The sequence below is a fragment of the Balearica regulorum genome, chromosome 1 (assembly GCF_011004875.1).
Source record: "Balearica regulorum gibbericeps isolate bBalReg1 chromosome 1, bBalReg1.pri, whole genome shotgun sequence".
Taxonomy (NCBI): Eukaryota; Metazoa; Chordata; class Aves; order Gruiformes; family Gruidae; genus Balearica; species Balearica regulorum.
This window is the reverse complement of record NC_046184.1, coordinates 198756044-198772686: the sequence shown is the minus strand read 5'-3', so window position 1 is coordinate 198772686 and position 16643 is coordinate 198756044. Positions and strand designations below refer to the sequence as shown.

At 41.7% G+C, this 16643-nt stretch overlaps 1 protein-coding gene across 2 annotated transcripts in view; it reads right to left on the bottom strand.

Annotated features, from left to right (window-relative positions):
- MICU2 (mitochondrial calcium uptake 2) overlaps nucleotides 1-16643 on the bottom strand; it is a 157167-nt gene that overhangs the window by 65223 nt on the left and 75301 nt on the right. For both annotated transcript variants that reach the window (XM_075742196.1, XM_075742198.1), the window contains exon 2: nucleotides 456-603. In XM_075742196.1, coding sequence (XP_075598311.1) covers nucleotides 456-603 — 148 coding nt within the window. The remainder of the gene's footprint in view (nucleotides 1-455; nucleotides 604-16643) is intronic.

The window sequence follows — 16643 nt, the reverse complement described above, 5'->3', positions numbered from 1 at the left end:
TTGAAACCAGAAACCTAGAGCTGAGCTCAATGTTTTATTACACTCATTCAAGTCACTCCCATCACTGCCTCTTCTAAGAAAAAAGGTCAGAGTACTTACTGGTGAAGCGGATAGACAGATAACGGGGCCAGGAACGGTATGAACACTAATATATTACAGTCCTACTATTTTCTGTGGCATGTAAGTAATTGAGGAACTACATACTGATCAGAAATGCAAATTATGCAGAGATGTAATGTCATCATCAAGTCACCAGATTTCTAAATCATCAGCCTCACTTCATTGGTGTAAATGGCAGTGGTGCCTGTGAGAATCCATATGTACAACATTTACAAATTGGCTTCTGCTGATTTATGTCAGATAAAGGATCTTATCTCAGTGATTTGCAAATGACATCTTTAAGGGCGCCTGCAATTCTTTTCCTTCACAAACACAATGATGAGAAAACAACTTACGTTCAACTTGATCAAACATTACTGAGAACAAGAAATCTCTTGGTGTCATGTAATATTCTCCTTCATATTCCAATGATGCAAAATGCATGAAGCGATACTTCCGAAGAGACAGTCTTTCGTCCCTTTCCCCATTAATGACATCTTCCTTCTGAAACAGAGAAAAAAAATCCATGCAGAAAGATGGTTGCATTTGTAGACCAACTCTGAAATTGGAAAGAATCCTGTACCCGATCTTGATTAACCTCAATGTTTTGTGTAGCCACAAGAAGAGACTACCAGGAATTAAAGCTTTTATTGCACAGTCTTTATGAATGACATGCTTATAGGACACTCAAAGTCTTTTTTGGCTTCACTGAGAGCATGCCTTAACACCACAGCTGGACCAAATGAATGGCTTGGTGTCACCAAAGGCTGCCCTTTTTTCCCATCCCCTGCTTGTGGCCGTATGGTCCTGCACCTCCTCGTTTGCCAGCTCTGCTACTTGTTGGACTCTTGCTCAGCCAAGTTCAGCTAACTCAACAACAAACCTCAGTGACCAAACAGCAAATAGTATCTTGCCAGCTTTGTGACTGGCTCAGCAAAGGTTGAAATGTGCTCTGCATCTGTGCAAATGATCCACTCCTGAAGTTAATTATTGAGTTGTGGAACAACTCCTAAGACGGGAGAATTATGATGCTGTAGTTTAAGTAGAGGCCTATCTTTCAGAGAAGTCAGAAAAACAGGAAAAGCAATGAAAACACCACCAACAGTATCAGAGATTGTGTCACCAAACCCAAAGATTTAACTAGTCAAGCAATCAAAAACCTTCCAACTCTTTGCCCCTTAAATATTCAGAGACATACCAATTGACAACACTCTGATAAGCAGTAACAGGACTTACCGGCAGCAAGAGAGGACACAGAAACAGTGAAACAGAGATGTCTGCATTTTAGGATTTCAGAGATAGTAAGTGACAACAGGAAAACAAGACACTCTAAAATTCAGAACATGCTGTGTGTATTTGAACATTAATCATGGAACAATTTTACCACCAGCAGCGTCACTCAATTTTAGTACTCTTCAAAGATGTCAGGGAAGGAAAAGCAAGAAAATCCAAGGCTAAGTACCAAGATCCCAACTCAAACATACTTGAAACAAGTCTGTAAATAGCAAAATGGATCTGCAGCTAGGTCAGTGCCTGTGGCATTACTCGGTGTGTGATGCAGATGAGTGGGTACAGCCAAGGGTACGGCCTGCTGAGGTGCTGCATCACATCTTCCAGCAAACTATCACTATTCGTTTATGCTGTTTTCAGTTTCTGGATCATTCCTATGGACTGCTTGGCCTTTGAGCAGTCCAGTATAGTGCTGGTGTATGCTGCATTTTGCACATTGGGTTACTCCTGAGGCAGGGCAGTGTAAGCGGCTCCTGGTTACACCCAGACCAGCTGCAGGAGCAGCGAGGGTCTCACCAGTTGACAATAAAACACAGGGTCTGCTGTGCTGAGTGTGTTCATGCGGCAAACTGTGGGACCCAGACAGACAGACAGGATGCGAACAGAGGAGGGGGGAGATCAATGGGAACACCTAGCTTGGTTTTGCTGACGTGAGCAGTGGTTACAGCCATACACAAGGTAACAGGCACCCAGTTGCACAGGGTTTTGTTACAAAAATCAGGAATGTCCACAGATATCTGCAAATAGCGTAGCAGGCAATGTGGCACCTGTGTGCTTGTGTGCACACATCCAGGGAGTGGGCAAGTGAGAAGGGAATGGGACTCTCTGAACCACTTAAAAGCTGTGATCAGATTTCTGACACTTTAGTTTTAACTTGTTATTCCTCCAGGATGGGGACCACTAATTCAGTTTCTGCAGAGTTTGAACAATTGCAGTCAAGCGCTAGCAGTCACGTTTCCTCCACCCAGCTGACAACATGCCAGGACTTTGGTATGAAGTGGCAAAGACAGCAGGGGAGCTAGCTGATACAATGAATGTACAAGCTGTTTTGGGACAACAGCTTCTAGGTCTTGGCCTGCGCTCTGAAGTTAGAATAAAAAAACATTAGGTTTAGTGTCAGGCTTATCAGGTAGAGTGAAAAGATTGAGAACTGCTATTGATATGGGCAGGTCCAAATAACAGGACCCAGTGTGATCTGAGAGTAATGACAAACTCCTTCGATATGAAGCACTCTGGGAACAGGAAGGTGGATGTCAAGCTGTGGCCAATACCCAGCCCATTGAAGAAAGCGTGAAAAAACAGTTCAGTGGACAATGAGACATCAGAGAAGAGCATGGAGCATTTGTTGTGGTTTTACCTCAGCCGGCAGCTGAGCTCCACGCAGCCGCTCGTTCACTTCCCCCCCCCCCCCCCCAGTGGGATGGGGAGGAGAATGGGAAGGAAAAGACAAGACCTGGTGGGTTGGTATAAGGACAGTTTACTAGGATAGCAAAGGGAGAGGGGAAGACAAGACAAAACAAAACAAAACAGTACTTAACAGAGTATACAAAACTGGTGATACAGAATGCAGTTTCTCACCCGAGGACCGTACAACTCAGACCGCACGCTCAGACCTGTCCCGAAACCGGACTGTCCCCGAGCCACGCGTCCTGGAGCTGCTACCACCCCTCCCCGGCTAGCCCCCTTTTATGCTGAGCATGATGTCACATGGTATGGAATACCCCCTTTGGCTAGTTTGGGTCACCTGTACTGTCTATGTCCCCTCCCAACTCCTTGTGCACCCCCAGCCATCCCGCTGGCAGGGCGGTGCGAGGAGCAGAAAAGGCCTTGGCCCCGCATAAACACTGCTCAACAACAGGTCCATAGAACAAAACCATCTCTATATTATCAATGCTGTCTCCAGCACAAATCCAAAACATATCCCCACACTAGCTACTATGAAGAAAAATCAATCCTCTCAGCTGAAACCAGGACAGCATTTCAACTTTGTGTCATTGGGCTTCCTTTTTCTCTACCCACCATGGTCCCTAACCGTGTATGAGGACCATACGTTCATAGGATGCGGGGATCTCAAGAGAATGGGTACAACTGGCAAACCTATAGCTATAGCCTGGATACAATTATTACCATCAAGCATAGCCAGCAGGTTGAGGGAGGCGATTCTCCCCCTCAACTCTGCCCTGATGAGACCCTACCTGGAGTATTGTGTCCAGCTCTGGGGTCTTCATCACAGGAAACACATGGGGCTCTTGGAGCAGGTCCAGAGAAGGGCCACAAAAATGATCAGGTAGGATGGAGCACCTCTCCTATGAAGACAGGCTGAGAGAGTTGGGGCTGTCTCCGGGGAGACCTTATTGCAGCCTTTCAGTACTTAAAGGGGGCTTACAAGAAAGATGGGGACAGACTTTTTAGTAGGGCCTGTTGCATTAGGACAAGGGGTAGTGGTGTTAAACTAAAAGAAGGGACATTTAGACTCAATGTAAGGAAGAAATTTTTTACAATGAGGGTGGTGAAACACTGGAACGTGTTGCCCAGAGAGGTTGTAGATGCCCCATCCATGGAAACATTCAAGGCCAGTTCAAGGCCAGGTTGGATCGGGCTTTGGGCAACCTGATTTAGTTGAAGATGTCCCTGCTTATTGCAGGGTGGTTGGACTAGATGATCTTTAAAGGTCCCTTCCAATGCAAACCATTCTATGATTCTATATGATTCCATGATTATATCATACTAAACTTAATTATAGTTCTAAACAGAAGGCTGGAACTTATAATTTTATCCCATGCTTGCACCTTTGTGTTAGCATTAAGCACTTGTTAAAATACTTCACTAAATTATATGAACACCTTGTTACAGTCAATTTTAGTTTCCCTTTGCAGCTTGTTTGCTTCCCCCAAACCTTGGGTTTCAATAAAGGTGGGGGGGGGAGGGACCAACAAGAAAAAACCCAAAATGAACATAATTTAGAATTAAAACAGTCATACTATGATATGCAAGGAGAATGAGGGCTACTTTCCTGGAGAAAAGGCGGCTCCGGGGAGATCTAATTGCAGCTTACCAGTACCTGAAGGGGCCTACAGGAAAGATGGTGAGGGACTGTTTATGAGGGAGTGTAGTGACAGGACAAGGGGTAATGGGTTTAAGCTGAAGGAGGGTCAATTTAGATTAGATGTTAGAAAGAAATTCTTTACTGTTAGAGTGGTGAGGCACTGGAACAGGTTGCCCAGAGAGGTTGTGGATGCCCCATCCCTGGAAGTGTTCAAGGCCAAGTTGGATGGGGCTTTGGGCCACGTGGTCTAGTGGAGGCTGTCTCTGCCCGCAGCAGGGGGGTTGGAACTAGATGATCTTTAAGGTCCCTTCCAACCCAAACCATTCTATGATTCTATCTCGATATCACCGCTTTAAGCTTCTTACATGGTATGGATCATCATCATGGCCTACAACACAAGCTTCACTGCTGCTGTTCTGTGATTCAGATCTGTACGTTCTGGAAAACTGTTTAAAAATAAATCTAATGTAATGAGAACTTTAGCTTTATTCTTTTTAAAACTTTGGGGGACAAGTAACTCCATAATTGCTTAGTTAACAAGATTCAACAAACATTGCAGATATCAAATGAGTAGTTCATAGTTGCTGGGTATTAACATGCAGCATTCTTATTAAAATCACCTCCTCATAATAACATGAGCAATTTTTGCCCGATGGCAGATTTAAAAAAAAAATGGAAAATTGCTTCACAGTTGTTCTTTAACTAAAATTATAGAATGAAAAGTAATCTTTCTGCACAAATACAGAAGTTTAGACAAGAAGTAAAGAGCTAATCTTACAATATCTTCAAACCAGCTGAATTTTAAGTTTCTTACGTCTTGTATTGTTTGAATTCTGTCTAAAGCTAAACTTGTTAGAGATATCAAAGCACTGAATTTCAGCAAGCCACAATTTTAACTGAAATATATAGGTACAAGTTCACATACTAACTCTGAAAAGTGCCTTGTATTTGGAAGAGAACATATCCCCATCAGAATTTCAAAAATGCGTGACTAGAGTGTTATCAAGCCCCTTTTTTTTCATGAAACTAGCATCCCTGATTTGCAAAACAGCCTTGGGAATGTGGGTCATTTCTTACGAAAGTCAGCTTCAAATACTAGCACAAATGAGATAAGCAAACCTTAGGGGATGAAATGCATCAGCTGTGCCATCCCCTACTTTGTTTTCAAAGCTTTTGCAAAATTCCTGACATCCTGTCACAGGATGAGAAGCTTGGCATCTGCTAAAAGTGCTCTGATCCCTTTGGACACCAACACGAGCTCAGCATGAGCTACATTAGAGTTCAGCTGCTCAGGTGTAACTGCTTACTACTTCTGAACAGCGTGTGGCCCTCAGATTCAAAATTCATGGCACTCCAATGGCAGTAAAACAATTTATACCAGCTACAAAACTGACCTGCCATCTTTATGCTGACAGATATCCTTATTTCTGCTTTCCCCTCCATGTTTTTGTATGGTTACTGTGACAGTCTCCACTACATACTACACGAATGTTAATGTTAATGATAAAGGAAAAAAAAAGACTATGCAACAATCAGGAGTTCCGAAATATAACATGAAAGCAAAATGTTTGCAATTATCTCATATCTCATTATTTTGCACTTTAATTTATAGATAAGCACAAGGCAGACCTCAGTGAAAGTCTAGGAGAGAAACATGTACAGACCAAATAAAAAACTTTTCAAAATATTTCAAAATATAAGTTTTACCCCCTCAACAGTTACGAGAATAAAGACTGAAATTTCCCCAAGTGGCTCTGCAATCTACACAAAACCTAAGAAAAAAATCTGAAAATTTTTATTAAAATCATTTTTACTACAGAACATCTAGAAGCTGAGGGAACTGGGTTTTTCAACCTGGAGAGGAGAAAGCTTCAGGGGGAGTTAATAGCAACCCAGCAGTGTCTACAGGGAAGTTAGCAAGATGACTGAGCTGGGCTCTCCACTGGAGCTTCATACAGCTACACCACCAGCACCTCCATTAAACGTGGTTAATTCAGGCTCCCTTTATAACTAGTGGTGAGAATGGCAGTTCTGGAGTGCAACAACAGGGACTTCTTTAGTTGTCTGGACAGACAGTTCAGAAGATGCAGGGAGGGATACAGCACCACAAAAAAAGCTGACGTCCCTTCACACCAAACACGTTTGCACAATTTTATTGCATAAGAGAATGAAAGTCTGGGCAAACGTAACCGGAGAGTAGAAGCTCAGAGGAGAAGAGGTGGTGGCAGACGTGTTACCGGCTTCAGCCAGAGCAGAAAGTGCATAAGGAATATGGAGATTTTTACTGTCTGGAGTGAAGGCAGGTAGCATCAGTGGCCACATATTCAAACAGCACATCATGATGACGTAAGGCCTTTTAATTGCCATTTTTCTCACAACGTTTTCCAAAACCAACAATAATACTGTTCAAATGGGTTTAATACCAATTAAGGACTTGAACCTGCTACATTTGGCATCAGAGACTAGAAATTCAGTCAATTTGTAATGACATCAAAAAAGTGATGACTCTTCAGGTGTAAGCCATATCATTTATAATTTGACAAGAACATTCAATACAGTTATTTCTGCAATTTTAATTAAATTGAATGTAGCTGGATGTTTGCCCTTCAGAGATCAGTACTGATGATCTTATTCTTACTCTTCTTAATTTCTTCCTTAAACGTACTGCCAGCATTTAATTAAGCTTTGAGTGACATCTTTCTCATATTTTGGTCATCACACTTCTGTTAGCCACACTGCCAACTACCACCCTCATACTGCCTCAGTTCTTCATTTCACCACACAAAACCACTCTCATAACCTAAATAAACAATATAAGCATAACACTTTACTATGATTATTCTCCAGATAAAAAGAATAATTTCAGAAGGTGTTCTGGAGTGTAATTATCAAACTCTTTGCTTTAACTATATCACTTCTTTCCACTAAATTGTTTGCTCTTTCTGGACTAATTTCAAGTTATTCCTCAGAAAAAGCACATCTATTGTCTCAGAAAAGGGGATGTGGGCATCCTGAAGTCATGTAGCTAAGTGTAAAACAGAGACAAGTTTACAACAGCAGTTTATATGGTCTCTTAAAAGCTGTATCCCTCCTCCTTCACCGTTGTTCTCTTCACCAAAACGTATCTCTCCATGTCTTCAGCAAGCAGGGATGCTGGACCCACCGAAAACAGTTGGTAAAGGATGGAAATACATGGGAAGAAGTAGAGAGCTGTGGATTTTTAAAAAAAGATTAGAAGCATAACTCTCATTTGCTCTGAGGAGGGATAAATGACCGAGTAACTATTCTGATCACTATTGCAAATGCCTAACCAAAGATTGAATAAAAATGATGTTTTCAAGAAAAGACTGATTCAATCACTTAAGATTGATCTTCTTTTAAAGTACCAACCTAAAGCATGCATAGGGGAGCAAGCTCGCTCTCAGCCATTCAGTAATCTTCCCACTTCCATTAAGTCCTGATTAATTTCCAAGTACTTTTTCCTGAGTCATCCAAGAAGTCCTTCAGATAAAAAAGATTTGACATTCCTGACATTTCTAAAAACACTGTCAAAGCTAATTTTGCTCATAAAAATGCATGTACAGGGCAAAAAGCAGAGTTTTCCTCTTTAATTCTATTCCACAAAATGAGTTTCAAGTAAAGACAGGTATACTGTAGGAAACAATTATGTATTTAAGGCTGGACTTCAGATATTAAGATATCTGTAATCTAACACCTCAGCAGTTTTCAACAGTGCAAACTCAAAGCAGGCAGGATACAAAAATTCAAATTTACTGAGAAGAATCTATTACTATTGCTTGCACAAGATTCTTGTAAGCATAATTTAAAATGACTCTGAGATTGACTTGGGCTTATTTTTGTCTTTAACAGAGCCATGTAAGAAGGAATCAAACCACAAAGAGCTATGCTGCATTAACGTTAAGGCTCGGGCTGAAATTCCATCCTTAACTTGTTCTATTGTGTGTGGGTACAGCCATGGCTTCAAACGCTGGCTCTTCGTTCCCACATGCTCCACAGCACCTCTGCAGAACCGAGTGAATTAAGAATGAAGTTTCAGCTTTAACTTGGAATTTAGTTGCCTCCAACGCCAATTTGAGAATGTCCATGGTAAAGCTATGATAGTTGATGGTAAATTAGAATTGAATGACATAAAAATGGCTCTGGAAGGATGCAAATGTTTTCATCTGCAGTCGACATGGCAAGGGATCAGCAGCTGACCAGCCACTGGCGTCTATAAGCATTACCAAAGACTATGGTTTCCTTCTTGGCTTCCTCCACTGAGAAATGCCTACGGCCAACAACATTACTTCTTACAATTAGTTTTCAAATTGATATAATTAATCTGTTTATCAGTCTCTTAATTTAGGATGCTAATAAAGAATTCATGGTGTTCAATTTTTGGCTTTGATTATCTTTTTCCTATGAAAAATAGCAAGCTTAAATCAAGTAAAAACCTTAGATTTACTGTATCTTTGAACTTTTTAAAAAAATACATTACATAAAAATAAAGGGTTACATAAATAAAACCTTGATAACCCTTACCTGTAATTTTTTGTAACACTGCTGATCACTGTGATGTGATTTTCTTAACACTGCTAAGCAAATTCTGCATCCATTCAAAATACTTGTGTAAATACTTGTGTACAAACTCAAATATTTGCAGCTGATCATGAGTCAGAAATGACTTAAAATAAGCATATACACTTATCTCTCCTTTAAATTTAAAAGTACGTCCCTCACTTTCATTCATTTTGCTTTTCATCCCTTTGCACAGAATTCAGTGTTTTGATGTGCCTGCACCTTTTTCATGTTTTTCATCTTAATTTTTTCTGCTGATAGTCTACATTTCCCAGTTAATTTTTCCCAACATAATTTTTCTTTCTTCACTCTACTCCTTTCCGTATAATCTACTTATTTTGCCTCTTTGTATCCTTTCATTGCCTTTCTTTCCTCCATCACCTGTACACCTTCTTCCACTTTCCCTTGGAAAAAAAAAAAGCTAAAAGACTTTTTTTTTTTTTCCCCTCCTCTGAAAAGAGGATCAATATTTTTTTTTCCTTCCATGATCTGGAAGAGTTAACTTGCACCACTCATTTTACCTGCTATAGGGATAACTAAACCAATGTGTGGGATGTAATTAAAATCCAGTTGGTGCCAGCAGGCCCTCTGGGAGCCTTAGGTTTGGATCCATTAATTCACACTAGATCTACAGATGGATTTAGCAAGTCTATATCAAATTTCTGTAAGACTGATGAAAACTTTGCAGTTAACTCGTGTCATTATTGTATCTCAATTTCAACTCAATCCAACCTGAAATGATCAAAATAACAGAAAATGTAACTTAACCTCAAACCCCGCGGCACATGTTGACATACCCAGCACGCATGCTGAATGCACAGAGGATAATGCTTGGAGCTCAAAGTTTCATATGATGCAATAATTGATAGATGAAAAAGGGTTTTGACAAGAAATCCGTTTGAGAGAAATATGTGACTTACAGAAAGCTCAAGATTGTCATATTTAAGAAAGCTTGTGTAGGTATGTGTAAAAGTAGTTTGTGCTTTCACAATAAAGAATGTGAGCCACATATGATGCAGTCTCAATCCAATGCATCAGTTACCAAAACCAACATCAAGTTAAAGACATAAGATCAGAAGCAAAATGTTCTTATGAAGTGAATTCATCTGTATGACTTTTTTCAATGCTATATTTTTTGACCTTGCAGATCAAACTGCAAGCCTGAACATAAAGTAAGCCAGAAAAGAAAAGGAAAAAAAAGCACTGATTTCTGTTTGGAAATAAGTTTTAAGTATTTGACTGACTGTTTAGCAATGTGAAACTAAATAAACAACTATGTTAGTAAAACCTCTAACAGCCTTGAAATCCCTAAATATGAAATGGAAATACATTAAAATACCTTCTCAGGAGCTACTTCGGAGACAGAGAACAGACTGCTAAAAGGACAAGTGGAGAATGAGAATGAAATAGCCTTATGTCTGGCAACTCTTAACACTGCTGAATATAAATACTCCAAAATTAGATGAAGCCCTTTCTTGCACTAATAGGTGCCACTCCCCTTCTTTCTTTCAAATAGCTGCTCAGACAATTCTGCTGTGCTAGTACTGATTAGTGATGGTTACGTTTGAAGCAGCAGCTGAACAGTTTATTTGCATCTAAACCCCTGACGTTTTTGGTTTTAATTTTTCTCTCCCACTCTTTGGATTTCCCTGAGTTCAGACTAAACTGGTGCACACAGAGCAGATCTTCCACTGCTACTAGAACCCACACCAAATGGAGAACTAAAGGATATATAAGGATAATACAGAAACCAGTCTCCATTTACAAGGTTTTTTAATTTCGCTATTCAATTCTAGACATTTCAGCCTTAGCAGAGCTTGTTAAACTTCAGAAGTCGTCAGAAACTAACACATTTCCCCTAGCAGAATATAATGAAGGCAGATAAGGTGCCCAAGCTCTAACAAGCCAGAGAACCAGTTCATTTAACAAACCATACATTTACACCTCAACTTGCAAGTTATCACACCGCCCTGCTTACACATTCCCCTACAGAGGCTGACACGCTGCTCCAACACACTGGTGCACAAGTACTAAATACATACAGAGTGGCAGGGGGGCCACACAGGCACCTCAAAGGCAACGCGCCCAGGAAACATGTTCGTACAGCTTTCTGGGAAAGCTCATCACACTGCTATTGTATTTGACAGTGGATTTAAGTGAAAAATGTGTTGTACCTACTTCTCACTGATCTTTTTCAGTCAATCACCGTGCATTAAAGTGCAGATAAAATGTGAAGACACAAATACATCTATCTTTAAAGGTAAGAAGAGCTAGGTATTTTTGAAAGATGCTATGTGCAAATGAGTAATCAATACATAGAGCTTAACTATTTGCCTCTAAAATGCCATAATATCTTTATTTTTTCCTCCCTCTTCTCAATTCAAATGATGCATGGAGTGTCTCTTGGCACACCTTCTCAGGAGGAGCTGGGAGAGGCTCCAAGCCATCTAAACTTTTTGCTTACCCTGGGCTTGCAGATCTCTAGGACTTTTCAAGTTAATAGGAGTTTACCTCTTACGTGTGCTTGTGCTGTAGAAGGAAACCATATGCCCTTTTCAAATAGCTTCTTGCTCTGTTTGGGTAACTCAGATAGTAGCTCTACTTGATCTGTTCTGAACTACGTCAAGAGATAATCCATTTATTACACGGCGGTTCAGTTTAACTGCACGCCCTTCAAGATGGGACTATGTATGTCTGAGTTTGAGAAGTACGACTTCAAACTGTGGGAATTTTTGCAGTCCAACTCATGCCAACTGCACGGTGCTGTATATTTACCTGATGCTTTACAGTTTGAAAAGCTTTTTACTGTCATACTGCTTGGTTCTGTAACAACTGTAGAGAGAGGGAAAAATGTTAACAGCTTTAATACTAGGTGGTTGAATGCTAGATCAGTTTTTGTTCTGAAACAGAAGCCAAATGAATTCTGGACTCAGTGCTTATAAGTAAGAATTTAAAGAAGAAAATAAAGTGTTTAATGGTAGATGTAGTAGACTGACCTAAGCACAAGGACCTAAGAGAATGCATGTCCAAAACCAAGACTGGGAGAAGATGACAAAAAAGGGAAGATGAGTTTCCCATAGGTAAACTAAGCAGTACAAGTTCAAAAGAAAATTAAAGAGAGAAAAAGCTGAGGACAAGGGAACTAGATTTGATGTAGCAGTATGTAAGAAGACAGTCAAGAGTTACATAACAAAAATCCAAAGTGGTTAAATTTTCAAGATTTTTTTTTGTAATTAAACAGATGTGTTGTGTTAGCATTATAATGGTTGTGCAGATTTAAATATATCCATGTCCATGTATGAATAAGAGACTAGAAGGAAGATGGCTACCATAATCCGTGTAAGCGCTGAGCAAGAAGCGGTAAATACAATGGAATGGGAATTAAGATAGTAGGTAGTTTAGCGATAATGGGAGAAGAAAAGTTAAAAAAAAAAAGAGCAAAAATATAGCAGAATTGGTCTTATAAGCTTTTTAAAACAACTTCAAAGTGCCTCTGTCAATGGTTACATACACTTCCAATAGTTCTGTACACCCTACATTTGCAACAACATGCCAAAAGCATTCCTGAAAAAGCATTAACACTGGCACGATATTTTACAGACAACGTATGTGCTTCAAGGGAAACGCTGTGAAAGAAACTGCCTCCCTGTCAGCAGAGGAGACTGTTGGTTGCATGTTTTCGAAACATGTTTCAGAATATCAATCTTGTTTAAGCACTGCTGTTAACATGTTTGCATATCCAAAATGTTTTAAACAGTGGCTGAATGCACGCTGCCTTCCACAGAAGTAGATTTAGAACACCCTTAGATTTCCGTATCACTCACTGAAACATGCCGCATGCCAAATATAATTGCACATTAAAATGCAAATCCTGTTAATTTTTAACCTAGGTGCTTTGGACTTGCCCTGCCAGGGAATTTTCATCACAACACTGGGATTGCATTACAAGAAATACACCCTGAGTTGCAGTTGCCAACCAGGCTAATGCAGCACTGATCAAAACCAGCCATGCAGTGGCAGAACCTATGGACTTACAACTACGTCTCTACCAAGAAGCAGCACCCTAAAGCAGAAATATCCTGTGATTTCACCTTCTTGGACTAAGAGCTATGTTTCTGTACAGAAGAGTAAATACAACTCAAACCAAAAAAACTAAATAGGATGCCTATGAAAGCCTTAAAAATGCTTATGTTATTTTATGTTATGTTAGATTATCAGAGGATGAAAAAAAAGATGACAATCTTAAATATGCAAGTATCATATATGCTACCTGTCATCAGTCTCTGTAAATGAGTGTTTCTATTTAGTCAGCCTACAAATACTTTCAAAGAAACTTGTAGATGTTATGAATTTATCGAAATTTCAGTGTCTCCCTTTCTGAAGGCTTTGACATAAAGAAAACTCAGATAGTTCAAAAATGTGGTGAATCTCAGAAGAAAGTTCTGTTGGCTGGTGCTCTGAGACAGGAGCCCTGAATTTATTCTTCATGGAAAGAGAGATCTCCTGGGTCACAAAATCTCCAAGGTGGGGCTTTAAGGCTCATTTTAATCCAGACACATATTTAACAGTAATACAAATCACTGTACATCATACCAATGCACCTACCAACTGTACACTGCTATGATGGCTTTACACAGCAAAGCTACATAGAAACATTTACTGGTAAAGGAATTAGGAATTTCACAGTTTGTAGGTTTTTTTAAACAAAAACCCCCAAACCACAACAAAATAGAAGAGGGCATGCAACTACACAAGTGCTTGCTATTAATATTCTGAAATTAAAGCAATAAAAAATAAAAATTTCAGTTTTAAGTAAAGAACGGCTTAAATACTAGGCAATACTAAAAAACTATTACTATCTTAAGAACAAATACATAAGAATCCTAGATGTGAGAGACTGCTGGAAAGACAGGAAAACTGTGTTGTGAAAGAGTCAGAATTCCCTTCTGTGATAATGTGAACATTACAAAGCTAATCACATTACTGCTCCCACAGAGGCTTGACAATTTCCTGAGGGGGGAAAAAAAAATGTTTTCTAAGCTTTTCTCCAGCCCTTTTATAAAAAAAATTTCCAAGTTAAAGATACATGCAAATGGCAAAAGAATGGTAGAATGAAAGAAAAAGCCGGATAGGCTCCAGGTTCTTCTGCATAAGCAACAAAATTGAAAACAAAATAAATACTTCGCTGAATCTGTCCCAATACACTCTTTACCCTGGGAGCAGTGGTAAGGGACTCTGGAGTGCAGGTAGTCTTTTTATCAATCCTCCCGGTCAAAGGGAGGGGGTTTGAAAGGACCAGTTGAATCTGGTGAGTCAACAAATGGTTACAGGAGTGGTGCCACAGCCAGGGCTTTGGCTGCTTGGACCATAGGACTCACTTTGAGAAATCTGGTCTACTGGGGGTTGATGGGTCCATCTGTCAGAGAAGGGGAAGAGCATCTTTGGTCACAGGCTTGCCAAGCTGGTGAAAAGGGCTTCAGACTAAAGTTGCCAGGGGCAGGGAATCTCTATCCATCCCACTCCTACCAGTTTGATGCCAGTGCCAGCACTAGATGCCCAGAACTGGGAGAAGGATCACAGGTCAGCAGGAGAGCACGTGAAGTGCAGCACAAAGGAATTCCAGCCACTCCAGCCACTCAGTCAGCTTCATCGGGGGCCCGACTGAAATTCCTCTATGCAAACGCACGTAGCATGGGGAATAAACAAGAGGAGTTAGAGATGTGTGCATGCCTGCAGGGCTGTGATCTTATTGGCATCATGGAGAGGTGGTGGGATGGCTCCTAAGACTGGAGTGTTGGGATGGAAGAATACAGGCTTTTTAGGAAGGACAGATGAGGAGGGGGTGTTGCCCTCTATGTCAGTGACCAGCTGGAGTGCACAGAGCTTCCACCTAGGGACGGATGAGGAGCCGACCGAGAGCTTATGGGTCAGGATCAAAGGGACTGCAGGGGCAGGGGACACTGTAGTGGGGGTCTGCTACAGGCCACCCAACCAGGAAGACTGAGCAGATAAGGCCCTCTATAGACAGATAGGAGCAGCCTCACAGTCACAAGCCCTGGTCCTCATGGGGGACTTCAACCACCCCAATATCTGTTGGAGGGACAACACAGCAGGGCATAAGCAATCCAGGAGATTCCTGGAATGTGTTGATGATATCTTCCTTCTCCAAGTGATAGAGGAGCCAGTGAGGAGAGGTGCTATGCTGGACCTTGCTCTCACCAACAAGGAGGGGCTGGTGAGAAATGTGAAGCTCAAGGGCAGCCTTGGCTACAGTGACCACGAAATGGTGGAGTTCAAGATCCTCAGGGCAGTGAGGAGGGCACACAGCAAGCTCACTACCCTGGACTTCAGCAGAGCAGATATTGGCCTTTCCAGGGACCTGCTTGGTAGAGTCCCATGGGACAAAGCCCTGGAGGGAAGAAGGGCCCAAGACAGCTGACTTGATTCAAGGATCACCTCCTCCAAGCTCAGGAGCGATGCATCCCAGCAAAGAGGAAGTCAAGCAAAAACATGAGGAGGCCCCCCCCATGGATGAACAAGGCGCTCCTGGACAAACTCCAACACAAAAAGGAACCCTACAGAGGGTGGAAGCAAGGGCAGGTAGCCTGGGAGGAATACAGAGAAACTGTCCAAGCAGCCAGGGATCAGGTTAGGAAAGCCAAAGCCCTGATAGAAATTAGTCTGGCCAGGGATGTCAAGGACAACAAGAAAAGCTTCTATAGGTACATCAGTGATAAAAGGAAGACTAGGGGAAAATGTGGCCCTCTCTGGAAGGAAATGGGAGGCCTGCTTACTTGGGACATTGCGACGGCTGAGGTACTTAACTTTTTTACCTCAGTCTTCACAAGGAAGTGCTTGAGCCACACCACCAATGGCACCAAGCTGCATGGTGCAGTCGACATGCTGGGGGGAAGGGATGCCATCCAGAGGAACCTTGACAGGCTGGAGAGGTGGGCCTGTGTGAACCTCAAAGTTCAACAAGGCCAAGTGCAAGGTCCTGCACACGGATCAGGGCAATCCCAAGCACAACTACAGACTGGGCGGAGAATGGATGGAGAACAGCCCTGAGGAGAAGGACTTGGGGGTGCTGGTGGATGAGAAGCTCAACATGACCCAGCAATGTGTGCTTAGAGCCCAGAAAGCCAACCATGTCCTGGGCTGCATCAGAAGAAGCATGACCAGCAGGTCAAGGCAGGGGATTCTGTCCCTCTATTCCACTCTTGTGAGACCCCACATGCCCAGCTCTGGGGCACCCAGAACAAGAAGGAAATGGAGCAAGTCCAGAGGAGAGCCATGCAGGTGTTCAGAGGGCTGGAGCACCTCTCCTATGAAGACAGGCTGAGAGAGTTGGGGGTGTTCAGCCTGGAGAAGAGAAGGCTCCAGGGAGACCTTAGAGCAGCCTTCCAGTACCTGAAGGGGCCTACAGGAAAGCTGGAGAGGGACTGTTTGCAAGGGCATGTAATGATAGGACAAGGGGCAATGGCTTTAAAGTGAAAGAGGGTAGATTTAGATTAGGTATTAGGAAGAAATTCTTCATCGTGAGGGTGGTGAGGCACTGGAGCAGGTTGCCCAGAGAAGTTGTGGATGCCCCCTCCCTGGAAGTGTTCAAGGCCAGGTTGGATGGGGCTTT